This window comes from Rattus norvegicus, chromosome 5 (genome assembly GCF_036323735.1).
Source record: "Rattus norvegicus strain BN/NHsdMcwi chromosome 5, GRCr8, whole genome shotgun sequence".
In the NCBI taxonomy this organism is placed as follows: Eukaryota; Metazoa; Chordata; class Mammalia; order Rodentia; family Muridae; genus Rattus; species Rattus norvegicus.
The window spans coordinates 170,852,618-170,878,843 of record NC_086023.1 but is presented as its reverse complement, the minus strand read 5'-3'; the positions used below and the strand labels follow the sequence as shown (position 1 = coordinate 170,878,843).

Sequence of the window (26,226 nt, the reverse complement as noted above, 5' to 3'; positions counted from 1 at the left end):
TGAGCCTTTCCTCTGAGGCCCACTGCTTGGATATTTAGCATATGCTATCAACCCCCTGTCCCCTGTCCTGGGATAGACTCTGGTCAACTTAATGATGCCAAGACACCATCCAATGCCTCCATCCTGACCAGCTGGCAAGATTCTGGGGGTTTTGCTCTAGGTCCTAGCTGAGGGAATCCTGTCTGTCTGTGTCTTCTCCACCCGATACGGGGATATGCATCCTCCTCCTCCTCCTCCTCCTCAAGGAGTAAGACTTTCAGAGACAGGTGAAAGATTGCAGCCAAGAGCATGGCTAATGAAGATGAATCCCAGGGCTGTGCCAATCCAGGCTGGACCTTAGGAAGCCTGGTTAGTTCTCAGAAGCTGGAGGTGACTTCCATAGACCCCTGATTTCAGAGAGAGGCTCTTCTTCCTGCCCCTTCTCTTTCTCAGCCCCGAGAAGTCCCTGCTCATCCTTACCCATCACCGTAGATCACAGCCCTGGGCAAGGAATGTAGCCTGAATGTGGTGTGGACCATCCCAGAAACTGGTACCTGTGGCCGGCCATACTAATGCCAGCCCTTCCAAGGGGCAAAGGGGATGGGCTGTATCGCCCAGAGCCCCACGGTGGCTGGACCACAACAATGTGCTCTTGGCCTCATCTTGGCTGATGATTCAGCCTCGAACTGCAGGGGAGGCACCGTCGTCCGCATGCTGGTGCGGAAGTGTCTGTTCATATAAAAAAAACATACACACACACATTCTGAGCCTGGGATCTTTGTCATCTTTAGAAATGCCATGCCTGTTAAGTGAGGGCTGTGTTCTACCACAGGCTGATGGGGTGGGAGATGAACAGAGCCTGCTGTCTGGGCGCCCAGCCTGGTGGCTCACCTGCTCCATGGTAATCCCCTCACAGGGTGGCAAATGAAGGGGGTGCTTCCCCTAGCCTCCTGATCCTCTTGTTGTGCGGAGGTGGGGGTGTGGTGGGCAGCTCTGGCTGTGTTGCCAAACTAGTTGGAATATTGCTCCACTGTCCTTCAAAGTCACAAGGAGCCTCACAGACATTTAACTGAGGTGCGCTGCTGGACTGAGGGCTGTGGACCCTCAGGGAGCACCTGGAGTCTCCCTAGGAGCTGAGGAGGCCCGGTCCCTCCACTGTGCCTCGCCCAGTGGGTGAGCAGCTCTGCAGAAGTATCTCATCTCATTTCAAAGGCAGCAGCTGTTATCTCGGAGTGAGCCTGTGGGAAAGGGCTGGGTGGTGGAGACTTGGAGTCCTTGATCCTGCCTCTTCCTGCCTGGCCCGCCCTGCATGCCCCCAGTTCTCAGAAGATCTTTAGGAGTGGTACTGTGAGCAGATAGGGGGCTGGGGCTGTACCCTGAGGTTGGAGGTAGGACTAAAGCCAGAGAGAGCTGGCTAAGGGACTGGGGTCTGGGCTACTGCAGAAGGCTAGGCTACGTCAGGCAGCTAGGTCAGGTCTCCACTTGCTTCTCTGCGAGGTATAAAGAGAGCCACAGGCGAACTGGGGGAGATGCTTTAGTAATTCACAGGGACAAAAGATCCACTGGTTGGAGCTCCCCAAAAGGGGGTTAGACATAAGTTTCTTGGCTGGTGCTTGACCCATCCAACGCCTGCTAGTCCATATTTGTTCTGGGAGGGAGGATGCTTGGCAGCTCCCTTACTCAGCAGAACTCCAGGGTTCCTCAGGTGGTCTTTCTTGGACTCCAGTCTCATTCATAGCAATGCACAGCAAAAAAAAATGGTTCCTTGGCTAGCCCTGAGAGGGGCTTCCCTCGGGGAGCCTGTCTGAGCTGTGCTGCCCAAGGGCAGAGGCAGAAACATAATCAGGAGGGACCTCCCGTTATTTCTCATCCCCTCCCCATCCCTCCCTTAGATCACAGCTGAGCAAGTGCCTCATAGCTGGCCACTCCGTCCTGCCTTGGAGTCCACTCCCATCTCACAGCCTCCTGCTGACCTCCATTCAGAAAGACAGCTGAGACAATCTGTCAAAACAAAGTATGAAGGAGCACCCCTCAGCCTCACAGCACCAGAGCTCCCTCTCCTCAGGGGCATGATCTGGGGTCACCACACTCCCCTGATGGCACACACCCCTTCCTCAAGAGGCACAGGAGACAGAGACCCTCTGACATGTGTGTTTACAGCTGGTCCCCATCTTGATGACGAGAAACTTGAAACCAAAGGAAGTAGGACTCTCTGGGGTTCCAAGAAACGTGTGGAGGGTTGAGCAAGGTTATCTGTGTGGAAAAGGCGCTTTCTATGTGCTTCCCTTTGTGCCGAGGGGAGCTGAGGGGATTGGGCATGCTGAAAAGCACATGATTCTGTCATGGGTGTCCTCCCGCAGTGTCAAAGCCAGCTCCTGTGGAGGAACGTGGATTTCCTTCTTCTACCACCGCTCCTGTCTGCTCTATTCCCAGAGCTCTATTCTTCAAGGAGAGAAGAGCCACGCACGGCTTCTGGGTCTTGCGGTCCTTTTCCCGGGGTCCTTGAAGTGCTTGGTAGCCCTTGGTCACCGTGTCTCCCTGCAGCAGACTATCAGTGGGCCCAACTGGTACAGTTCAGTTAAGGCCAAGGGGTCCTGACCTAGGACTATGTCCCCTGCATACCCTGTGTTGGAGTGGATGTCTGTGAGTTCTGATGCTTCAAGATGGTGGCCAACAGCAGGGCAGCGGCCGCTGTGAAGACCTTGTTTTATTCTCCAGGTTTGAAGAGAGAGTCTGGGGGTACCCGGAGCCCTCAGCAGGAGGGCTGTCAGCTTCGAGACCAGAGGCTCAAAGGCCCAAGCCTCACACTCTGCAGCTGCAGGTCAGACAAGACACCCGCTATGAAACGTATCTTGTGATCCGCCAGTTTCCGAGTAACAGTTTTCAGGTCAGGCCCGTGGCTCACTTCTCGAGCTGTGGGGCTGTCGTTGGCCACAGCAGAATTTCAGAGCAGCAGAGATAACTATGGCCTGGGAAGGTGAGGGGCAAGTGTTAATTGCCCTGTTGGCATAAGCGCCCTTTGGCCTCACCTGGGGCGGGAACAATTCTGGAAGGTCAGCCTTTCCAAAGGTAAAGAGCCTGTGCTCCCCAGGCCCGAGTGGTACACTCATGTCCTTTAATTTTTTTTCTCGACAGTCCTCATGGGCTAGCAGTCCTTCTGGCTGATACCTGCTGATGAAGGCTGCCGTCTGCAGGTCCTCAGTGGGTTTCGGAGACTTGGTGAGGAGCGGTAGACCTGATCGCCAGTCTGGGTGTCCTGTTCATAGACTGCCATTGCCACAGACCACAGATGAGGCTGTGGAAGGAGCTGTCTTGGCTATAGAGCCCCTCTACAGACCCAGCCAAGCATGAGCTTCTCTAGCTGCTGTCAGAGGCCAGAAGCAGAGCTGGGCTGTTCCTTCTTACCTTTCAGAGCTGTTAACAGAACCCAGCAGGAGACTCAGGCTCTGGTGCCCAGACCTCTCTCCCTTCAGTTGTTAGATTGGCATTCAGGATCCCCCAGTGGATGCGACGGAGAGCCCTATGGTCTATATAAAGCCTCTGGGGGACAACTGTGTTGTCCCCCCACCCCCCGTCCCTCGCCCCGGACCCCTCAGGCACTTACTCAGAAGGTAGCTGGGTGGCCTCATGTGCTGTGGTGGCTGCCTGCCCTCTGGAGTTGGTTGTAAAGGAGTGAGGCCACAGACTCTCCACTTTCCCAGGGCTGAGGCAGCATACCCTAAGTGGACACCCCTCTTTACTCGGGAAGGATGGTCTGAGGATTAACCCTGAACTTTCCTGATAGAGCCCTGCTGGGCCTTGCTTCCTTGCAGACAGGTACCTGAGTCTGGGGAATGGCTCTAATGAGCTTCCCCAACAGCTCCCAGGTCTCAGGAGAAGTGGACTTGTCTCTTGCAGGCTACTGCGTTGGCCCAGCCTCTTCAGCATCCTGACTCTTGCTCAGTAATTCTAGGCAGGGGCCCATCTTTGAAGATCGCTGGCTTGTCCCTGTGCCTAATTTGGATCTGGGCTTATTGGCAATGTTGGCACGACAGAGTGGCTTTAGGCTCCTGGGAGCTATCTGTCCTTGTGATCAATAGGAGCTGTGCTCCAGGAGCCTGCTTTTCAGGCTGGAGTGCACCATTGTGTGGGATTTCAAGTAGGGAAATCAAGGGTAAGAGAGGGAGGTCACATATCGCTTGGTCCCTTCCCACAGCCTCTGTGGGTCCAGGCCCCAAGGAGTGAGGTATATGGTCCTCCCTCCCTCCCTCCCTCCTTCCCTCCTCACCTCCCTCCTTCCTTCTCCCTCCCTCCCTCATGTCCCTAACCTCACCTTGCATACCTGTTGAACAGGGCCTGTGGGTGGAGGCAAACATCCTCGCAGGCAGCTCTCACGCACACGCCCGTGTTTGTGTGTATTTCGGTGTATTTTTAAAGCGACTTGCAGCTGTGTTTGAGTCAGTCCCATTCTCCCCTCGAGCTCTGCAGGCTGCACACTGGGGTGTTATTTTGGGCTTGGTATTATTGGGAATTATTATATTCCGTTAGGAAGGAGACAATGAAACTCGGGGATCATCAGGCTGGGGATTGGGGACTCGATGGGAGTCAGGAAGTGGAATTCAGAATGAATTCACCCATGTCCCTCCTGGTTATCAGAACTAGGTTTTACGCCTGCACTTGACCCCCACCTCAGATGTCTCTTGCAGGGCTTCCTCTGGTTTGAGCCACCCCTCACCGTCACCAGATGATAGAGGAGCAGAGGGGGAGTTACCAGATTTCCCTCTTTGGAAATATCTGGAGGCTGGCCCTTTCTCAAGGACACTCCCAGCCACCCAGCAAGGCCTGAGCTACCTCACCTGCTGCCAGGATGCAAGCACAACCCCCCCCCCCCGGGGGCCAGCTTCCGTGTGACCCCTGTAGGATCAAAGGGCAGGCTTCTGGACAGGGGGCAGGGCACAAAAGCACTGCACTGTGGTTGGCGTCTCCATACCATGTTCTCTGCCGTGAGTTCCTGCGTCTCCTCAAAAAAACCTAAATTACCCCTGCAGTCAGCTGAGCCTTAAAAAGCTGCAGTCATGATTCAGACGTCACTGCTGCCTCTGCCCTGGGAACACATGAGGTCACAGAGGTGGTTCCTCCTGTCAGCACAAGTCAAGCTGAGCTGTGGACCTTAGATGACCCTTGACCCCTTCAGGTCAAAGGTAATATGGACAAGGCGATGGACCAGGGTGGACACCTAGATACTATACATTTTTACTGTGGCTAGTGACCTCAAGCAGACCTCTATCTCTGAACCTCCATTTCCCCTAGGCCTTTCCATGAATGGGGCTCCCGTAGGAGTCTTGGTGCAGGGCTAGCCCCCACTGTGAGTACGACAATCCTCCTGCCCTTCCCAGGGAAAGAAAAAAGGCTATAAGGGACCCTCACTTGGAAGAGACTTCGGTGTCTTGATTCCAGAGCGATGAGGAATGGCTGTACCTCTCCCATAACCCTTGGTCAGGCTTTCTGTCCAGCCAGAGTCCCAGCCTGTTGCTTCCTTTCTTAGAGGACAGGGCTGGGCCTAAAATCTGCCTGGTATAGCCAAGCCTCAGGCAATGAGGTGTGGCTGCAGGGCCCTGCTATGGTCTAAGGTAATCTGGGATCAGAAGTACCCAGGGCTACCAGGGAGCCAGGCTGGACTGGCTGATACCTTGTGCCCCATCACAACCAGCAGCAGAAATAGGAAGAAGGACTTACTTTTGTGGGCACCCCCTGTGAGGTACTCTCCTTGTGGACGCTGTGGGGTGCCTCCTCATGGACACCCCCCATCATGTGGTGCCTCCTGCTCTTATGCTTGAGGTGGGATCAGAGGGAGTGACCCAAACGCTTCAAAAGCCATGATAACAGGGTATGAGCCCCTCTGCCTTAGCCACCCAGCATGTCTTCTCTCAGTGCCCTGTTGGATCCATGTAGGCTCTCCTGCCATCCCCTAATACTCTTGGAGCCTGTGGCAGTCAGACAAGTGTCCCCAAAGGTGGCAGCTTTCTTAGAATGTCTAGCCATGGGGGAATGACAAGTTTACATTGAGTGGCTGCCACAGCCAGACATCTGCAGCCTCAGGGTGGAGTTGGGGTGAGAACCGTTCTGCTTCTGCCCGTGGCTGCCGGGGCTGCCGGCTTCAGCCTTCTACTTGAACACTCTCGGTGACTCACAGGATTTCTTTTTTTCTTTCTTTTTTTCACTAAAGGAAAAAAAAATAAACATTTTCCTGTGTGTCACTGGGTGGCTGCTGGGCCCACACCGTGTGCAGGCGGCTCATAGCTGGGGACACAGAGGGCAAGGAGAGGGGCTGGCCCTGGGGCAGGCAGACCAAGGTCAGAGTGCCCCAGTGGGGAGTCCTCATCAGCTGTGGGTGAGTGTCTGTGGATATGTGGTGACAGTCATATCTCACCCAGACCCACTACCCACACAGCAAACGGCAGACGATGCTGTGGTTGAGGGTTTAGACCAGGGCACCGGGCTTCCAAGGAGGCAGGATAGAGCCCTGCTGCTTCCTGCTAAATACCTGGCCCTAGTGGGGCTGAGAACAGATGTGTTTGTGGGGAACAGCAGCTTTACCCAGGCCTTTGGCTGCTGGGGAATGAGGGAAGGATCAGGTCCTGTTGGCTAGGAATGGTGAGCACCTCAGCAATGGTGCATGGACTTCTAGGAAGGTGCTGGGAATGTGAGCCACCATCTCCCTGAGCTGTGTGTTCACACTCCCTCCCTGAGCTGTGTGTTCACACTCCCTCCCTGAGCTGTGTGCTCACACTCCCTCCCTGAGCTGTGTGCTCACACTCCCTTCCTCAGCTGTGTGTTCACACTCCCTCCCTGAGCTGTGTGCTCACACTCCCTCCCTGAGCTGTGTGCTCACACTCCCTTCCTCAGCTGTGTGTTCACACTCCCTCCCTGAGCTGTGTGCTCACACTCCCTTCCTCATCTGAGTTCACACTCCCTCCCTGAGCTGTGCATTCACAGATCCTTCCTCAGCTCTGTTTTCCCATTTCTCCTAACCTGTTTGCTTAAACTCCTTCTGTGAGTTGTGTGTTCACACTCTTTTCCTCAGCTGTGTGTTCACACTCCTGTCCTCAGCTGTGTGTTCACACTCCTGCCCTCAGCTGTGTGCTCATATTCCCTCCCTGAGCTGTGCTCACACTCCTTCCCTGAGCTGTGTGCTCACACTCCTTCTTGAATTGTGTTCACACTCCCTCCCTGAGCTGTGTGTTCATACTCCCTTCCTCATCTGTGTTCACACTCCCTCCCTGAACTGTGTGCTCACACTCCCTTTTTCATCTGTGTTCACACTCCCTCCCTGAACTGTGCATTCACAGATCTTCGTCAGCTCCGTTTTCCCATTTCTCCTACCCTATTTGCTTAAACTCCTTCTGTGAGCTGTGTGTTCACACTCTTTTCCTCAGCTGTGTGTTCACACTCCTGCCCTCAGCTGTGTGTTCACACTCCTGCCCTCAGCTGTGCGTTCACACTCCTTGCCCGAGCCGTGTGTTCATACCTCCCAAGGACATTCACACTGTGTTGGTGCTGTGCACAGGTCTATTGGCAAACTCTGCTCACCTAGTAAGATAGTTTCCTTCTAGCTTCTCTTGAAAGATCTGTAGGTTTGCCTCCTGCCAACATGCCGTGCGGGTCTGAATTTGGGGAGGTCACCCCACAAATAATGTGAAAGAGCTGGTTGCATGTAAGGTCGCATGTAGTGCGGAAACTGGCTCTGCCTTCCAGGGAAGATCCAAACAGACCCCCATATCACATGGACACAGACAGCCTCTTCAAAGACGCCTCTCTAGAAACAGGTCTATGGCTAAGTTTAATTCCCTTCTCGTACCCTCAGGGCCTTTAGTCTCTGCTTCCTCACAAAGCCATTGTTATATAAATAGGTGGGGGTGTGGGGATGGCACAGTGTATGCCAGCATATGTGGCTGTCCTTGGGCTGGGGATGCCTCTTGGGCAGCACCGAGCATAATCTGGCAGCCTTACATGTCCTCGGTATCATTGGACTGCTGGCTCATAGGACCCAGTCACCCTTTGAAGGCGAATCCTCTGCTCTGCAGTCACCCTGGGGTTGGGACTCAGGTAGGCAGCAGAGACAGTACTCGTAGAAGTCAGCCAGTTCACAAAGCCCTCACAGCCCATCTGGTACAGATACCTGGAGCTCTAGCATCTGTGGCCTTGCAGGATGTGGCAGCCAGTTTCACACTGACCATGGGCTTGCTGTGGCTTCTGTATTACCATAGTTTTCATTTCGAGCCTGTGAGCTGCCACCCAGCATCTTAAACTCTACCGCTGGATACTGGTGAGTTGTTTCCGCAGGAAGTGTTGGGGTTTTAGCTGAGAATAGCACGGGAGGCTTGGGCAGCAAGCACAAGAGAATACTTTCAGGTGAACCCCATGAGGGGTAGGTGCTGATGGCCAAGAGCAGCATCCATCCATGGCCTCTTGCTATGCACTTTCCTCTGGTCTGTTTGTGCTCTGAGTGTGGGTAAGTCCTCCACCAAGAGTTCTTCTGCACCGGTGGTGACTGCGCCACACCCTCTGTTTCCTCACCTCTGGCTTTCCATCTGGTCTGAGGTACACAACCCATACCTCGGTCTGTATTCCATCCCCTGTGTGCCAGTCCTCCAGCACCCCCTGACCTCCAAGGAAGGGGTCCCTGTTCGAAACTTCCTCAAGGAGTTGGGACTGCTGCCACAGCCCTGCCCTCCCAGACCAGGGGTTTCCTAGGGCCTGTGCTACTTCTGATGAACTTGTTACTGACTTCCTAGCCTCAAGCGATGGCTGGAAAACAGCAGGTTCTTAAATAAATGCTAACTGCTGGGGATTAGGCAGAGGGGAGAGGAGTAAGAAAAGGCACTGAGCTGGCCAATTCTGGAGATTGGGTACTGTGTGGCCTGAAGGGCTCCTCTGGCCTAAGAAGGAGAGGAAGGATATATTTGCATACATTTGCATTCTCGGTACACACCCCTCGGTTTTCAAGGATTTTTCATTCATGTAAGAATCCAGGGGGGTATTGGGCAGCAAAGACCAGATTGGATTGGCCATATGGTCCTGCAGTGTAGGCTGGGAGATTGGAGGCTGCCAGTCCTGTGGAGCTCAGCTGACCTGACTGTGGACAGAGGCGTAGGTCTTTGGACAGCATCTGGTGCTATTGGAGTGAGCTGAGGAGCGATTGTAGCAGGCCTTGTGGTTTCACAGAATCCTGAACACCTCGGTCTAACCACAGGGCTTCTAGAACGGGAGGGAGGTGTCACAGTGGGTTCAACCTCCTCCTGTCTTCTCTTCCTCCAGCAGGCCCTGGGGTAGGATCCAGACCAGAGAGTGGAGGCTTAGGGCTCCTCAGAGCTTCTCAGGCCCCACACGGAGAGGGGTTAAGAAGGGTGGGTAGCTCACACAGAACAGCACTGCACAGAAAGTGTATCTTGGGGCCTCATGCTCGTGGCCACGTGGTTGCACTGGCTCTGGCTTCTGCTCACCTGTCTCAGTGCCAGGCTGGCCACAGCTCTGCATAGCTGCTGCACACGGGGACGGAATCTAGGTCAGGCTGGTGCAGGGAGGCAGGGTGAGCTGCCAGGGCAGTGTCTGCTCACTTTGCCTCTATGTAGGCTATTGCAGCTCCCAGCAGGACTCTGACCCATTGACCTAGGCCAGACCCCTCCCTCTGGTGCCTGAACAGGCTGAGGGGCCCTCCTGGGGAGTGAGCAAGAAGCCAGACAATAGGTGTGTGCTGCTGCCATTTGTCTACATGGCCAGGCCTCTGGGCACCGGGAGGTCAGCACCTGTGGCTGTGACAATTTAGGCCAAAGCCTTTGTAAAACTCTGTGAACCTCCAGCTACCCAGGCTTCTGCCCTCTGCCATTTTGACCCAGACCGTGTGCTCTGGGATTGAGACTGGGTACCAGCCTGAGGGCCTCAGCTGCTGTCCTGGCAATGCAGGGTTGCTGTGGGGAGGGTGACAACATGGCTGGAGCATTCCATCCCCTTCTGCTGTCTCCCTCCTCCAAGCGTCCCTCCTCCGGCTGCTTCTGCTCTGTTGGAACCAAGTGATGTTTCTTTTGAACCTGACTCTGCTAGGTTTGGGGGTAGGGCAGGTAGGTGGGCATGCCAGACCTAGAATGGTAGTCTCCTTCTTGGTTAGTCTGAAGCAGCTGTGGTCATTGCCTGAGGCATTGGTGGTCACCATGGCAGGTATGGTCAGCCTAGATAGCCAGGGTCACTGGGATAGCCGTGGTGATACCTGGAGTTGTGGTCATGAGACAGCTGTGGTCACTTTGAGGTATCTGTGGTCATTGGTGAGGTTGTGGTCCTTCTAAAGCAAGTGTGGTCACTTTAGAGCAGCTATGGTCATTGGAATAATAAGGACAGTTCCTTTTTTTTTTTTTTTTCTTTTTTCTTTGGAGCTGGGGACTGAACCCAGGGCCTTGCGCTTGCTAGGCTAGCGCTCTACCACTGAGCTAAATCCCCAACCTAATAAGGACAGTTCCTTATTGGCTGGTCTTCTTGAGGCCACATGTCTCAGGCCACATTCTGAGAACGGTGACCTGGACTCAACTCAGTGTTGGACCCAAAGACCGAAAGAACAGTGTCCCTGCTTTTCCACACTAGATTCTACATTCTGTCACCTGCCATGCAGGTCAGGAGGTTGTGTATCTAGGTACTGGTGTCTGGGATGTGTCAGGGTTGTGAGATGGTTGGGGCCTCCTACAGAATCCTCTGGAGTAGCTTTGGGTCCCTCACTAGAAGTGGTAACATTGACCTAACTCTCAGCAACAAGCGTAGGCACCGGACTAAATTGGATTTGGTGTTGAATAGTTAATAAAATGTCTTAGGCATGGGTTGCTGCTGGGCCTTTGTCTCTCTCTTCCAGCAGCAAGACAGTCAGAACGGACTTAGCACCCGAGGGGCCTACCATGTCATCATCCAGCAGTGGACCCTTGCGTTCCCACCTCGGGGTTCATCAGGGTGAGAGTGACTGTGTGGACCAGTCCATCCCAGAAGGCTTCCCGTTCTAGAAAACAGATTGAAGTCAGTGGCTTCTGGAGCCCTCCTGTTTTGGGCATTCTGAGATGGCTCCACGGGAACGGAATTGGGTCACATTAGGACCCCTATACTGTGCCTGTCCCCCAACCCCTGTGCGGTGGCCAGGCTGCTGTGCCATGACCACCAAGATACACTGAGCTGGGCACAGCGCAGCTGCTCACTGGAAGAAGCGTTTCCTTGGAGATTTATGTAGGACAGAAGTTGGAAGTCCAGATCTGAGGTGCCCCACAAAGGCTTCTGAGGTGTGAATCACTCTGCCGAGTTTGGGGATGCGGCTTTCTCCTGGCCGCTGGTTCCTGGGGATTGTTGGAAAGTGGATGCTGCTGCCCATCTACAGGCAGAGCTTATGACCCCAGAACCATGGAGCGAATGCTCTCAGGTCCCCTTCTTGTAGTGGTGATCATTAAGAGGGACTTGGCCCTTCTGCCTTTGGCCTGGTGCCCACCCACAACCTCAGCTCAAGGGTCCAGGCTGTCATACTCCTAACACCCTACACACACACACACACACACACACACACACACACACACACACACACACACACACCCTGCTCTCCCAGATCCTCTGTAACTGCTCCACGGGGAAGCAGACCAGAGGGGCAGTGTATTCCAATTGATTGTTCAGAGGTTACAGCTAGGACTTGAACTGTGATGTTTCCTGGCCAAGGAACTGCTTCCAGGCTGAGTTCAACTCTGTCTATGGTAGCATTGGCAGCTCTCTGATACTTCCTAGGATATGCCCAGCCTCCATTCTCCCTATGGCCCTCAGCCCAAGGACCCAGTGCTGGGTTCATGGTACTGGCCTCTGCTCCTAGGTGCTGCCCCTGGTATTCTGGGGATGCCCAAGTAAAAGTCCTCAGGGGCCCTGTCTCTGGTCCTTCAAGCTCTCCTCTCTGCTCTCTAATGCTACCTCCTCGATTGCCACATCTCTACCTTTGGCCCACTTTCAGAGTGGTTCCCTGCTCAGTGTTGTACTGCACACAACCAAGTTGGCCAGCCTAAGTCATGCCTTGAACTGCCCACAGGCTTCCTATGGCACTGGTGTAGAAGTACCCCTGTGCAGGACTTAGAGGGGCTACTTCATACCCTCCAGGTAAACTATGAACCTAAGAGAAAAGCAGCATGGGCCGGGGCGGGGGCCTGGCTTTTCCCAGACTGCTGCCATCCACTGTGGCCTCTCTGACCTCTGTCAAACCTGTAAGGCAAAAATACATACCAGCTGAGAAGCTAGAAGCAGGCCCTTTGGCTCCTGCAGTGGCCTGGGAAAGGTGTGTAATACACCTGGGCTGGGATGAGCTCCTGGCACACACACGCTCCTAAGCAAGGGACAGACCCAGGGCATGTGTGCACATACATGCGGCCTTTTCTTTAACCGCTGAAGGAGACTGAGGCACAGAAAGGAACAGGTTCTGTCCTTCCAAAGGCCTGTCTCAGGGTGTGGCACCGTCCAGCCTCTCTCTAACAATGCTTCTAAGGTAAAAGTCAAGGGAAGGAGAGAAGCAGGCGCTTAGATCCAGAGGGTGAGAACTGGTCCCCAGGGAGCAGAGTCCCCTTACAGTAGGAGCTCAGATTCTGCAGAACCCTGTGGCCTGTGAGCCTGCGGAAGCCCTGCCTTATCTGAGCACCTGGGGCTCCTCTGGAGTAACAGCCATAGCAGGGGGCCCCAGGTTTGTACCCCTTACCGGTCTATTTGTTGATCCTCTTCAAAGGAGAAGACTAAACTTGAGTGTCCTGACTCCTTTAGGGACCCGCAGGCTCTTTCTTTGCAAGGAAGTCCCCCTGCTTGCGACCAGCCAGGCCACATGCTTTCAGAGTGGAATTCTGCTTAAATGCCCAGAAAAGAGATCAGAATCTGAGCAAATTAACATGTGCCTAGTGGATTTTAATCACCGCTTTTAATCGAGGTCTCAGAACTGGAAATCATCTCCAGGCTGCGTCAGGGGAGGGGGCCGGGGGTGTGTGTGAGCTGGCTGTGTGATGGATTATTCATTACGACGTGAACTTGGGTTTCATGGCCTCTCTAGACTCAGGGGCCTCGTGTCCACCAGGGAGGATGTAGCTGCTCTCCAGGGACCTTGTCACCTGCCTGGCTCATAATGTATCACACCACTCCCACCCCCCTGTGGTTTTTGGCTTCTACCTCTTTGTCCTTTTTTCTCCCTCTCCCTGCCTCAGTTTCTGTTTTTCTGAGAGGTTGACCACCAGTTCCTGGAGGAAACACATGAAGCCTAGCTGTGAGCACTTCTCTGAGGTTTTTCCTTTAAGGTGCCCCAGCCTCTGGTGCCCCTGATTGGCTGTGCCCCTTCTTCTTGTCCGGGCAGCCCACCTCTGCTTTAATATGACATCATCCATCAGGCAGTGCGTACCCAGAGGAAAGGCACCTTTCTTGCCTTGGATCTCCCAGTGGGATAGACATAAGCCCGGAGTTGTGCTTAGGCTGTGTGGCAATGGGAGACATAGTATCTACCCAGAGGGCATCCACTATAGTCTAGGAGAGGGCTACTTTTGGTCAAAATGCCAGAGCATATGAGTTAGCAGAGAAGGCTGCCCCTTTAAGGGCACCAGGCAGCAGGGCCAAGGGCCTTTCCAGGCAGGACCCAGCTGGTATCACTGACTGAGGCTCTCCTCCCCCCTTCACACCTGGGGCCCTGCACCTCTGGAGGCTGTCACACCTTGGAGGTGGTAGTTCAGAGAGCCCAGAAGTGGCCCCACATCCTCCCACTTCGACCTGTGATTGCCAATGGCTTCTTCCCCTGGATTCCCACTGACTGTCCCAGGCCCGTCTCGGGATGCCGGATGCCGGCTTAAAGCCCTACCACACGTTCTGGGGGCAGAGGTCACTCCTTTTGCCACTTCTCCAGAGCTGGAGTGAGCAGGCTGGAGAATGGAGCTTTACCCAGATGCTGTACACAGATCAAACAGGTCCAGGAGAGATGAACCCAGGCTGGACCAGACTATGTCAGTTCTTCTGCACTCTGTATCCCAGGTCAGGTGACACAGGGGCTTCTCCCTGCCATACCGACAGCCACCATTGTCCCCCAGACCTGGCAAACCTGCACAGCCAAGTAGCAGTGGAGGCAGAAAGAGGAAACCTGGGTGGGCAAAGCTTTTAGAGAACTAACCCTGGGCTCAGCCTCCCCTAGGCTAGACACCTCAAGCCAAGGAAAGCTGATGGAAGGGCACCTTATCCCATTTTGGAGGAGTTGGGGGCATGGTGATCAAAGGGCCCTGTGGTCATTTTGAACTGACAGCCAGGCACATCTGGCTTCTGTTCCTTGAAGGTGTATAGCTACCCTTCTGGTAGGAGGGACCAGCTTGGAAAGAAAGGTGGGTATACTGAGTGTTCCTTGAAGCCGCTGTGGGAATTTAAAGTGGTCAGGACCGCCTCCCCTTCTGGCCTCTGAACAGTGCTGGCTCAGTGCCCATCTGAAACTCCCTCCCCGATTCAAACTGATGCTTCTGAATAGCAGCCAAGGTGGGCCAGGAACCGGATAGCCAAGAGTTAAGGGCAGGCGGGGCTCCCTTGGGAGGGGCGGTCCCAGTGGCAGCGAGGCCTCATCCTGCCCCTCCCCTCTCCTGTCTTTCTTTGCCAGCAAGCAGCAGTAACAGCTAGCTAGCTACAGCAGGCTTTGAACCGGTATGGGCGCTGTGCGCGGGGCGCCTTGGATCAGGCTACAACTTTGGGGACACTGGGGACCAGCACAGGGTCCCGGCCCCCTGGGGCCTTGCCGGTAACAGTGGGTCTGGTGCCTGTGGGCCATGGAAGAGCCTGGGCCCCCTGGTGGGCTTAGCCAGGACCAAGGTAAGGGCATGTAGGAGGGTATCTGGAAGAGGGTTGTGACTCTCCTTGCTCAACTCAGACCTCAGGGCAAGCGCTGTGCTATTCTTCATTTTAGGGTTTCTGGGAGAGTAGTTGGTGACCCCGTTCCCTGCCAGCAAGTGCAGCACCCCCGCTGGCATCTTGCAAGTAGATGTTACCTTGCAAGAAGGTTCTGAGGTCCTGTTCTGCAGGGTGAGGTGCTCCTATCCTGCAGCCACTGCTCCCTGGAACCCGGAGTATGTCTGCAGGAGAGGTCCGGAGCTATGAGGGGCTGTGGGCTAGTGGGGAAGAAGGGGTAACGTTCTGAAGTCTGGTCAGCACCACGGACAGAACCATGACCGCCTTCCTTTCCCCTCCCAGTTGCCCTGAGGTTCCCTGGAATTAAACTCCCTTGCTTAGATCTGCCCCACTTTCTTGTGTGGGGAACTGGCATTGCCCTGGGCAGACAGCACGGACCAGCAGGGGTGCATGAGTCCTCCAGGCTGCCCGCAAGAGCAGAGCATGGAGGTCGGGTGTGAGGAGAAGCCATTCTCTGAGTTTTCTGAGCAGGTATCTTCAGCAGCAGGTGTGGGAGAGTGTTTCTCCAGAGCCGAGTCTCTGTCTGCCCCTGGTCTGGGCTGGGGTGGGAGAGACTGAGAGGGAAAGGGACCCAATGCTATGGTGGCAACAGGAGTGATCTGAGCTGGGCAGCAGGAACAAAGTTCCTGATGAAGGCCCCAAGCTCCAAGGAGAGTAGGGTGTACCTTCTTGATTTGTTTAGCTGGCTTATCCGGGCGGGACTGGTCTTATCTACCCTTGATTGACATGGATGTTAAACTTGAAGGGCTGTGTGACCCCACATTGAGAACCTCCACCCCAAGTTGGGAAGGGAAGAAACAGTGTGGGGGGCCACCTGATGGGCAGCTTGCAAGCACTGAGAAACTCTGCAGAGTGCCGTGCCGTGCCACACCTGGCCTGTGTGGCTGCCTTGCACATGAATGCCTGTTCTTTCACTCCCGTCCCTTCTTTCCTCCCAGCCTAAGGTGCCCTTTATGAGCTGGGGACATCATGGTCAGTGTGATAGGGATAAGGGGCTACCCTCTGCTGGGCCCCTGTGGGACCCAATGGCATAGCGTTCAGATATACACATATACACCTTCCTGACCTCAATCCCTACCCTAGTGTGGTGGTGGGGTTGGTTGTCCTGAAGGAAACCAGGCTGGCCTGCAGGGTGCCCATGGAGTCTTTACCCTGGATGGCTTCTGGGTTTAGGATACCTGCTTTGTTAAAGGGCCAGGGGAGAGATGCTGCCTCATAGCCCTGAGGCCCCAGGGTCTAGGGGACTGGACACACACGTGGTTTTCAGCTGCCTGAAGGAAGAGCCGAGGTCTTAGGGGGGGGGGGACAAGCCCATCTCCGTCTTCTGGTGGCCCCAGGGGAGGTGTGCAACAGCAGAGTCCTCGAAGTTTCAGGATGCAGCTGAAGAAGGAGCAGATGGGTCGCTGTCCTGGGTCTGGGCCTCCATCTGCACCGCTAATGAGCTGATGAGGAAGGTTGCCCAGCTCCTGGCACCTTCCCTAGAGAGACAGAAAGCCCCTGCCCAGCAAAACACACACTCTCTCTCAGGGCAGGTGTGGGTACAGGGGCTTGTCCTAGGCCAGGGTCTGTGTTGGCTGGGGGAGGGCTGGGAGAAGAGCAGGTAATGACAGGAATGAACGTGCGTATTCCTGGGGGTGTGCTTTCAGCGGAGCATGTGGGCTCATGGCTGGCTGGACAGACTTCCCGTGTGGGGATGGGAAGGGGAAGGTGAGGGAGATGATGTTTTCTTAGATTTTTGGGAAGTCACCCCCTGGGTACAGGAGCACTTTACTAACTAGGTGGCATCCCTGAACTGTGAGGGATGGCCTCAGGTGAATGAGGCAAGTTGATGGGACAGCTTAAGGGGGTTAGCTTTGAGAACTCTTCCAGCTCTCCCCAGGAGGGCAGTCAGGTAATCCTTTGGGCATGAGGTGGAATCCTGACTGGGAAGCAGCTGGACAGTCTGTTCTGGGAGGAGGCCCTCGGCTTGCTCAGACTCACCAGCCCCAGGTCCCCAGAGGGCTGGGGGTATCTGTACTCCAGGCTGGTCAGGCCACAGCCCTGTATCATCATGGCTCCTTTTCCTGATGAAGCTCTTCAGGACTCTAGCTTCTGGCCCTTGATTGAGCTGACTTAGGTCTTAGCAGCCCAGTTCGAAGAAGCAGCCCATGCTGTTTTGGGTTACCAGGGGTGTCCACAGGAAACATCAAAGGAGGGTCAGAACCAGGGAAGAGCCTCACCCATCCTCAACAAATACAAGGTGGGGAAGAAGCAGTTGGTATAGAACTGTCCAGTCCGGCAAGGGTCGGGACAGGTGTCTTCACCCTCAGGAGACACATACACTATAGAAAGTCACACTAGGAGAATCAGCTCCGTATGCAGAAAGTGCTTTCCTCTGGGGCTCACTGGTGGTTCTCTGGCGCCATGGGGCCCTTGTCGCTCAGTGCTGGGTACTTACTCAGGAGCTCAGACCTCTTGTTTCTTGTCTCTGGCCCCTGCTTGAATCCATACCCAGAGGCCACCCACCCTGACAACTGCTATCTCTCCTTGTCTGGTCTGGGTTCCAGGGGAAGCAGCAGGGGAGGCGTGGCTCTAATTATTACTTGTGCTCTCAAGGGACCTCTCTGCCCGGGTCTGGCTTTTCAGAAGGGGCCTCACACTGGTGGCTACAGTCTGATTCCCCTGACAGCTCCTATAAAGGTGTCATGGGCAGTGACTTGGGGTCAGCATCTGTCCCGGACGATGGTTGGTCACTTGCCTTCAGGACCCATGGATGCATGGTTGTTGAACGGGCCCTGCTGGAGGAAGAGAGGGCAGCTGTGGCCTCAGGGAAGTGAGTGGCTGGTAGCAAAGACAGGAACCCCCAGGGACACAGGAATGAGGACCACATGAGAGAGCGGAAGACTGAGAGATGGGTTATTAATAGAGTCCTCTTCCTAGCGGGGCTGTCGAATGTGATTGAAGCCACTGCTGTGAGCTGAGCTGTTACCAGCTAGCAATGCCCAGGGATACTAAAAGAGTTGAAAGGTGCCTGCTCTGTTCTGGAGGGACCCTGATTGTGGCCTTGGAGCCCAGAGGAGGTCCCAGCTCTCCCGAATACTGGGGAAAGTCAATGTTGAGACCTCTGTGGGATAAAGGAGCCAGGCCCCCATGGCTACTTCAGGCACCTTTGGAGGCAGGATTGGAGTCTAGACCTGAACGTGTGTGAATACCTCTAAGTGGGGGCACTGGGCGGTGGATACTGCTGACCTTTGAGGATGCCGTTCATTTGCTACTACTGTGGCCATAAAGGTGAGATCTTGATCCCCGGCCCCTTAATGGCTTTGAAGCTGAGTTCATCACTCCCGTTGACTAATGGATCAGCAATAAGGCCCTGTGAGTTCACCCTCTGGACTGGGTCGGGGTTAGATCTTGAAGCTGGTACCACCAGCAGAGGATGGGCCAGGCTGCTACCCAGCCTCTGCTGTCCAGGGCCAGGACCCCGAGCTGTGGTGACTTCTGAGAGAAGGTGGCAGCTCAGGTCAGCTCATGGAGAGGCCAGTAAATCAGTGTCATGAGTGGACAGTGGATGGCCAGGCAGAGCCCGTATCTACCCTCTAGGTTGCCCATACCACTGGCTGCCCCAGGCATCTGAACATGGGGCAGAACAAGGTCTGAGTGGTCAGTCTCAGTCCCTCTCCATACAGCCCCACTGCTCAACCAGGGTCAGGGCGATGTGATAGGTCAGACCCCCCTCCTCCCCCAACAGAACTTGCCTCCTCCTGCTAGAAGCCAGAGCTCATATCATGGGGCAGGCACTGCTGGAGGAAAAGGGCACATTCACCCAGCAGAGAAAACCTGCTGTTCCACTCGCAGGACAGCCTCAGACCTGGTCAGACAGCCTCAGACTAGGCAGGGTTCCATCCCCAGGACATCCCCAGACCTGGTCAGATGGCCTCAGCCCGGGCAAGGGTTATTGTTTCTACTGTTGTAGAGGGATTCCCTGGTCCCTGCCTTGGCTCAAGTGTCCCCAGGAGCAAGTGCAGCCCCTTGGGTCTGACTTGGGGAGGGGGAGGGGCAGGAACGAGCCGGCTCACACTCCCTGACACAGTAAAAATAGTTGGGGAGGAGGTGCCCAGACGTGCGGGGGGGACGCGTTGCTGTTCTCAGACGTTTAAATAAACTTGGCCATATGTGTGTGGGCCTGTCCCTCCCTCCCGAGTGGCACGGGACCAGGGGCCAGGCTGACTCTGGTGGGCACTGCGGAGCTGGGGGCAGGACGGCTTCTTCCTTCTTCCACTCCTCCCGGGGCACCATCCAAGTGTTGGCTGGGATGGGCTGCAGGTTGGGAAGCAGCCTGGGAAGAGGATCAAGGCTGCAGAGGACTGTGGGGGAGCTTCGTTCTCTAATGTCCCATGCTGCTGATCTTTATAGAGCCCTGCTCACAGCCACAAGTCCCATCCCGCCTGGGGGATAAGGGCCCTTGTACCCAAAGGTGTCCCTCACCACCCCCCGCCGCGCTGTGTACATGCTTGGCAAGGCCTGTGGGTATTATCTGTAGGTTTACTGCGAGAGTAAATTGATTTTCCAACTCTCCCCAGGGAGAGGCGAGTCCATTGAATGGCTGCTGGTGCCTTGCTCACAGCAGCCATCAAGTTGTGTTACCCGCGGTGTGAGGACAAGATTGATCTCCCTCACAGAAGTGGATGGTACCAGTGCTGCCTGCCTCTGGACAGCACTGGACCGTTCTCCTTCGGCAGCTGCCAGTGTCAGCGGGCTCCAGGCAGGAGGAGTTGGGGCTACAGGGACATGCCTTTCATCATCAGGGGAACTGGAGCACAGAGCTGACAAGGACACCCAAGACTAGAGGAGCACCTGTGTGCCAGCAGCTGTCTGGCCAGGCCGGACAGCATCTGTGAGGCCAAGCTGAGGAGAGTCGTGATGTCTTCTAGCTGTGTGGGGCCAAAGAGCCAAGGATCCTTGGTCATCTTCAGGGCTCCCCTCTCCACCTGTATTTATATTCTGAGTATCTGAGACCCAGAACTTCTGGGTCTGGGCTGCAGCTGGCTGGACTCTAGAGAGGCTAACCCACTGGCGGTGGTACGGCCTGGGTGCATAGTTGCCCACAGCTCCCAGAGCAAAATAGGTGGCCATGGCTCTTCTTGGTCAGACCCATCCATCCTTGTCTCTTACTTGCCTGGTTCTGGGTGATGTTGGACAGAGCGGAGAGGAGACCCTCGGGAGCAGACAGCACTCTGTGGGGGAGCTGTGTGGGTCGACGTGAGGCAGGGGAAGTTAGGACAGAGGAGTTTGGGAGTCTCCTATCCTGGGGGTGGGCAGTTGGGGGAGGTGTGCCTTTTTTTGGTAGATAATCAAAAGCACCCAATCCTTCCCCACATAAGACTTTGTGGTGCTGGTACATGGTGTCAAGTTGGGGAGGTGACAGGCAACTCCTGCCTAAGCCACCTGGTGAGGACCATGGTAGATGTCTTCAACTTTCTGGAATCTGCACATCTTTGGCTCCCTAGGGCCCCCCACCCCCCAGAACTTCTGGAGGGGGGTCAGTCAGGGTGCTCTAGAACCTGGTTGTGAAGGACAGCAGGTGTGGCTAAGCATAGCCTAACTATGAAAGGTACCCTGGGGGTTCCTTTGTGAAGCCTCTGTGACTTTAATATGGGGGCTGACTACCTCTGGCCTCTAAGGGTGGTCCTAGTCAACCCCCAGACAGCAGGTAGGAGTTTTACCCAGCCCTGGACCTGGGTCCTAAGCGTGGCTAGGGGCTATTGGGTGGCCCGGTATAGATGTGGGGTCTTGGGGGCATCGGAAAGGGCAGGGTACTCTTTATCCATTGCAGTTAGCTCTTTTGGAATGGCTGCCCTTCCTTCTGTGCCAGAGGCTGGGGGGGTGTGTGTCTGAGCTTCCCACCCGGCTTGGGTGGCCAGGTGGTCAAGTTCAGTCCAGCCGTTAGTGGACTTGAGTCCTGTGTGGCCAGCTACTTGGGATCTTGCTCTGCTTGACCACACTGTGGTAGCTTGTCCTCTGCAGGGTCCCGCAGCTAGGGTCCTGGTTTGCTCAGTGGCTAAAGTGTCACGCCCACCTGTCTTTTGCAGTATCAGATGTGGGCAGGGCTACCTTGGTCCTCAGGACAGTGGAAGAGGCCTTACTGCCAGAGCCGGGTGTGAGGGGGGATTAGCTGGACCTCTGCCAGCCTTGTCTGCAGAGGATTATAGCTTGGGGCCACCAGGAGGGTCAGGGAGTCTGGAGTGCAGTGGCCTGGGTCCTCCACTGGGAGTGCTGGTGCCACTGGGTCTGCCCCTCCTGGAGCCATCTGGGTACCTAACTGCTGGCTGATGGTGGGAGACTGGTGGGTGGCTAAAAGCAGAGGGTGGGGGAGGGCAGAGGTAGCCAGTTCTGGAGAGATTTGGGGAGCACGAGTGTCCCTAGACTGGGCTAGGCCCAGGCAAGGGAAGAGCAGGTGCGTCAAAGGTAAGAAACCTAGAGAGAACCTGGCATACAATGGTGTGTGTGTGTCCAGGTCCCTGGAGACATAGAGGGGGCTGTTGAAATGTGGACAGCACAAATATCATCCAGGGTGGTCCAGAAGCACTCAGAACGCCTGTCCCATCTTGCCTTAGCAGCCCACATGGTCTTCCTGATACTTGTTTTTTTTTTTTTTTTTAAATCCCAGCTTTTGTCCCACTACTCACTGGGGATCCTGGGCTTCACCTACACAGGTGACCATCAGGACCTCCTGTGGCCTGTCTCCCTGGGGAGTGCCAGGGCTGTGCTCCTTCCTGTCTGGGCGGTAAATTGTTCCTTAAGCTAATTTGTGGCAGAAAGGGCAGGCTGCCTGCCGACCTCCAGCCAGCAAACAAGGCAAGGCCTCTGGCCAAGGCTCCTAATTGGATCCTGGGTTTGGCTGTGAGTTGATTACATTGGATCTGGCCCAGTGGGTCCTAATTCCTTGTGGCTGAGCTTCCTGTTGTCCAGGACACATGAGCAGGCAGGCCAGGGTCAAGAGGGTGGGCTGGGCAGGAGCACCCAGGCTACTTTGTGAAGTGGGGTGATATGGCTGTAGGATGTGGAACCCCCTGGCAAGGACTCCCAAGATGCTCTGTCCCTTGCCAGAAACAGAAGCCTGGTTAGGGATGAAGTCGGTGTGATCCTGGGGCAGCGAAGTTGATATGAAACCACACCTCCCATTCCTATGATCTCTCCCACCTCCGGCTGCCCCAAGTAAGCCAAGCAAAGTTGAATACAGTGCTGGGAGAATCTTAGATGCTTGGTGGCCCCATAAGGTTGCTTATGGCTGGTGTGGGGTGGTGGCCAGTGTCCTGGCGGATGATCATGTCCTCCATGGGTCCTGGGCCGCCTTCCCTGTCGGGAGACTGTCATGAGACATCTGGGCACCCTGATGTTCCCATTCCCGGATGCAGAATACAGTGATAATGTACCCTGAGCAATGGGATATCTTCACAGCTTTCCTTCTCTGGTGGGCATGGGGAGAGGACGGCTGGGGGTAGGGAAGGGCTCGAATTTGCAACGGAATCTGCACAAGGCTCAGGGAACCTCCTTCCCATGCTGGAGGTCAAAAGGTCTAGGCAAGTGGCCCTAGCCAAAGGAGACTGGGTTCTTGGCCCTAGGCTTTGGGACAGCATGCTGTTTTGTCCTTCCTGTGGCTGAGCCCGCTACCACTCTGTGGGGATCAAGATGGAGGCCCTTACAGGTACAAGGATTTCAAGCAGGAAGAAGTGAGAGCTTGAAACAGGGACCCACAGATACCAGCTCTGGTTGGGCAGGGTTAGAAAGACAGCCCCGTGTAGGACCTATGGACAGACAGACCCTCCTGGGGTGGGGGGAGGGTGTCTCACAGAGGCCACCACTCCTCATCTTGTAGCCACTGTTTTATGTCCTAGGAGGGTCCCATGTCTGACCTGTTACCTTGCCTCAGCCTCAAACATGAGTCTGGTGGCTCAGACATGGAGCAGCCTGCTCTGAGCCGGCAGCTGGGCACTCCCCTGGCCTAAATCCTTTGTCCAGCTGGGCTGAATCCAGCAGGATTACTGTGCGGATTGGCCAAGGATGGCAGGGCGAGGTTGGCAGCCCCCCCCCCACCTTTGGGATCCATCTTCAAACAGATCCCGGGTGTTCTAGAGGATGGGTGGACTGGCCTGGGGTCCATCCAGGGCTGCAGGTAGCAGTTGGGTCAATGCCAGTGGAACCTGGGAACAGTCCTTGGGGTGGGGCTTCCGTGGGCTCCAAGGAGGGAGACAAAGAGATAGAGGAGAGAAGGAGATCCCTGAGGAGCCCCCGTGCCAGCTGCCGCCTCAGCTTGGCCTGTCATTGAGGGCCCTTTCTGGCTCTGGGGAGCAAGCCTCCAGCTACCATTTGGATATGCCTGGTTCCCAGCTGCCTGCTGCCATCCGGACCACAGGAGCTGTGGCCTGCCTGGCAGAGGTGCTCCTCTGGGTTGGAGGGAGCGTGGTAGTGTCACCACGGTGGCAGCTCAGCCTTCTAGGTAAGAAAGGGCAAAAACCAGGTCTCTGCTGGGGACTGGCCAAGCCCTGTGGGGGCCACAGGACGCATGGCTTCCTAGGGAAGTTAGGGTTGCCTCTGAGGCGGGGGTGGGGGTTGGGGGAGGGGTTGCAAAAGGCCTGGGATCCCTCCTCTGCACCAACATCCCTATCCCTTTGCATCTTCCTCTGGGATGTCCAGGCCCAGAAACATCGCTGCCTTGACCCCAGCCAGGGACCCTCTCCCCCTCCTTACCAGAGCTTAGAGGCTGAACTCCAAGGGGGCAGGAGGCAAGGCAGAGCTGGAGCCAGAAGCCCTGGATGTATGTGCTGGGGGTGCGGGGAGCCCAAGTGGCTTCAGAGCTCTTTCTGAAGGGTGTCCTTGGGATTTTGTGGGGGCAATGATACTTTCAGCATAGTTACAGAGGCATGCAAACATAGACGCCACGGTCTCTAGACGGTGTGAGAGAGGCCCTGTACTTTGAAGCACTGGGCAGAAGGAAGGGGCTGGTAGGTGACCAGTAGAAAGATCCAGTGTGTGTCAGGAGCCGTTGGAGGCCCTGGTCGGGAATGCTTGGTTCCTTGCTACTCTGCTCCAGCAGCAAAAGGTGCACATTCAGTTGCCTTACTCTAGAACTACACCAGGGTTCGAGAGCTGTCTCCATCCCTAGACCCTACCTCAAATGCACTGAAAAGCCACACCCGTACCCCGTAAAGGCTGTGTCCCCTAGAGAGCCCTACCTACCTTGACTTCACCCCATGCCTACAGTTCCCCCTAAGACTGTCCTCTAGAAAGTCATCTGACCCATGGTTTTCTGCACCTCCCATCTGCCGACGTTTCACTGTTGGCACTCAAGAGATTTAGTGCCCTCTGTCTCCTGGGTTCCCTATGTATATAGATAGGCTTGGGTCTGGCCTGGACTCTTCGGAACCTGTGGATCTTTCCCTGGGACGGGAGGCTTAGTTGACAGGAGAGGCGGGTGGCTCAAGGGGAGAGTAGGTTACAGACTTGAACTCAGCTCTGTGCCTTCCTACAGGGCTTCCTGCTGACTTGGCTGCCCATGACACATGTGGTGGTCCAGTGGTGCCACAAGAAGGGGCAGTCGGCTGTCAGGAGTGGCCCACGGCAGGAGCTAACTGCCAGGCTTGGTGCACGGTGCCTTCGTTCACCTTGTGCCCAGTCTGGGAGCACCGTGTGCAGTGGCTTTGGTGACTGGTCTGGCCTTTGGTCTCCATCTCTGACTGCTTGACAGTCTGAGCGAAGGCCACTTAGGATCTCAGTGGTTTCTTCAGCTGGCCCCGGGTGGGTGTCAGGGGCTGGCCAGTGCCGAATGTCTTCCCTGGTGCCTTAATCCACCTCCAGTGGGCTCTGGTCCTACAGAGAAGAGGAGGTAACCAGTCTGTCTCATGCTTGGATAGGACCACACAGGCCCTTTGGAGAGAGGGGAAATCACCAGGGCTCTCATAGCTTCTGTCTCTGTCCTCTGTCCACCCGTGTCTAGTGGAACGATGCATGAGTGCCATGCAGGAGGGGACCCAGATGGTGAAGCTCCGTGGCAGCTCCAAGGGCTTGGTCCGCTTCTACTACCTGGATGAGCACCGTTCCTGCCTCCGCTGGCGGCCCTCACGCAAGAACGAGAAAGCCAAGAGTAAGTCAGTAGCCCAGGGAAGGGGATGGCTAGGCCCAAGCCTGGGAAACACAGGACAGGTAGGCCTCTCCAGTAGACAATGAAATGGGGTTAAGACCCTGCTGAGATGCTGTGCTGCTCATCCCTAGACTTTGTTGGTCTGGGGTTTCTGCAGTGGGCTCTGGAACGAGGTCAGACGGCCCTTGCCCAGCTGTCTCCAGACAAGGCTCTGGGACTACATGGAGACAGAATGGTTTAGTACATTGCCCCATATTAAATGCAGAGAGCAGAGAGGGACGAAGGGCTATCAGACCAGCCAAGGAAATGAGTCTGTCCCTAAATCACAGGGGCCTACATAGTCAGGAGTACAGAAGGCAGGCTGGGAGCCCAAGGCAGTGTGAGTCTGAGTACTTGATGTGGTTTGCAGGGGTCACTTGGGTTTGCACAGGCTCTTGCGGAGCGGGAAGTCAGAATTGGAGATGAGTTGGGGGCCCCTCTCAGGGAGAGACACCAGAGTCTTGTACACAGTGAGAAGCTAAGTTCTAAGGTCCCTCTGGCTCTGCCAAAGGCAGCGCCAGGTATGCCAGGATAGGCTTCAGCCCAGCAGTTACCAAGGGTACCGCTATGGAGTCCCAGGAGACAGTTGCTCTGATAGGACCCTGGAGGACCCATGTGAAAAAGAGCCCCAAGGTGAAGTCATCCTGAACCAGGTGGCTTCTGCTGGCTCCAGAAGCCAGTGTAGACTGGCTCTGCCTTGGGCCTGAGGGCAGTGGACTTGCCTCTATGTTACCCAGGCAGAGCCTGGTGCCTAGCCAGGAGCTCCGGTCCCGAAGTGTTCCTGGAATTTGAGCATCCAGGGAAAACCCTGACAAGGAGCTGGCAGTCTGTTTCCTGGTAGCTGAGCACTGATGAGCCAGGGAGTGACACCCCATCCCCGTACGGTCCCCAAAGTAACTGGAAGAATGAAGTGACGAACAGGAACTTTGAGTACTTGGAACTCAGTGCAGAGAGGAGTAGGTGGATGCTGGTCCCTGGACTAAGCTGGAGCCCATCTCTTTGACTGCCACACTCCTGTCAGGGAGCTTGAGAAAGGAGAAAGACAGAGCAGGAGGGGACACTGGCCACCTGTGGGCTGCATATCTTCGAGGAGACACAGGGACAGAGTCTAAAGGCAGCAACCGACTCATCTCAGAGACTGATCTGAG

General features: G+C 55.4%; 1 protein-coding gene across 8 annotated transcripts in view; it reads left to right on the top strand.

Annotated features, from left to right (window-relative positions):
• The window catches only part of Plch2 (phospholipase C, eta 2), a 58,470-nt gene that overhangs the window by 6,169 nt on the left and 26,075 nt on the right, over positions 1-26,226 (top strand). For 6 of the 8 annotated variants that reach the window (XR_005505150.2, XM_008764396.4, XM_017593891.3 and 3 more), the window contains exon 2: positions 24,896-25,042. Coding sequence is in view for 7 of the 8 variants with exons in the window: in XM_008764396.4 (XP_008762618.2) it covers positions 24,896-25,042 (147 nt within the window). In the remaining variant the exon portion in view is untranslated. Of the gene's footprint in view, positions 1-14,657; positions 14,827-24,895; positions 25,043-26,226 lie in introns of those variants that run through there. The other 2 variants (NM_001427051.1, NM_001427050.1) reach the window with 1 other exon arrangement.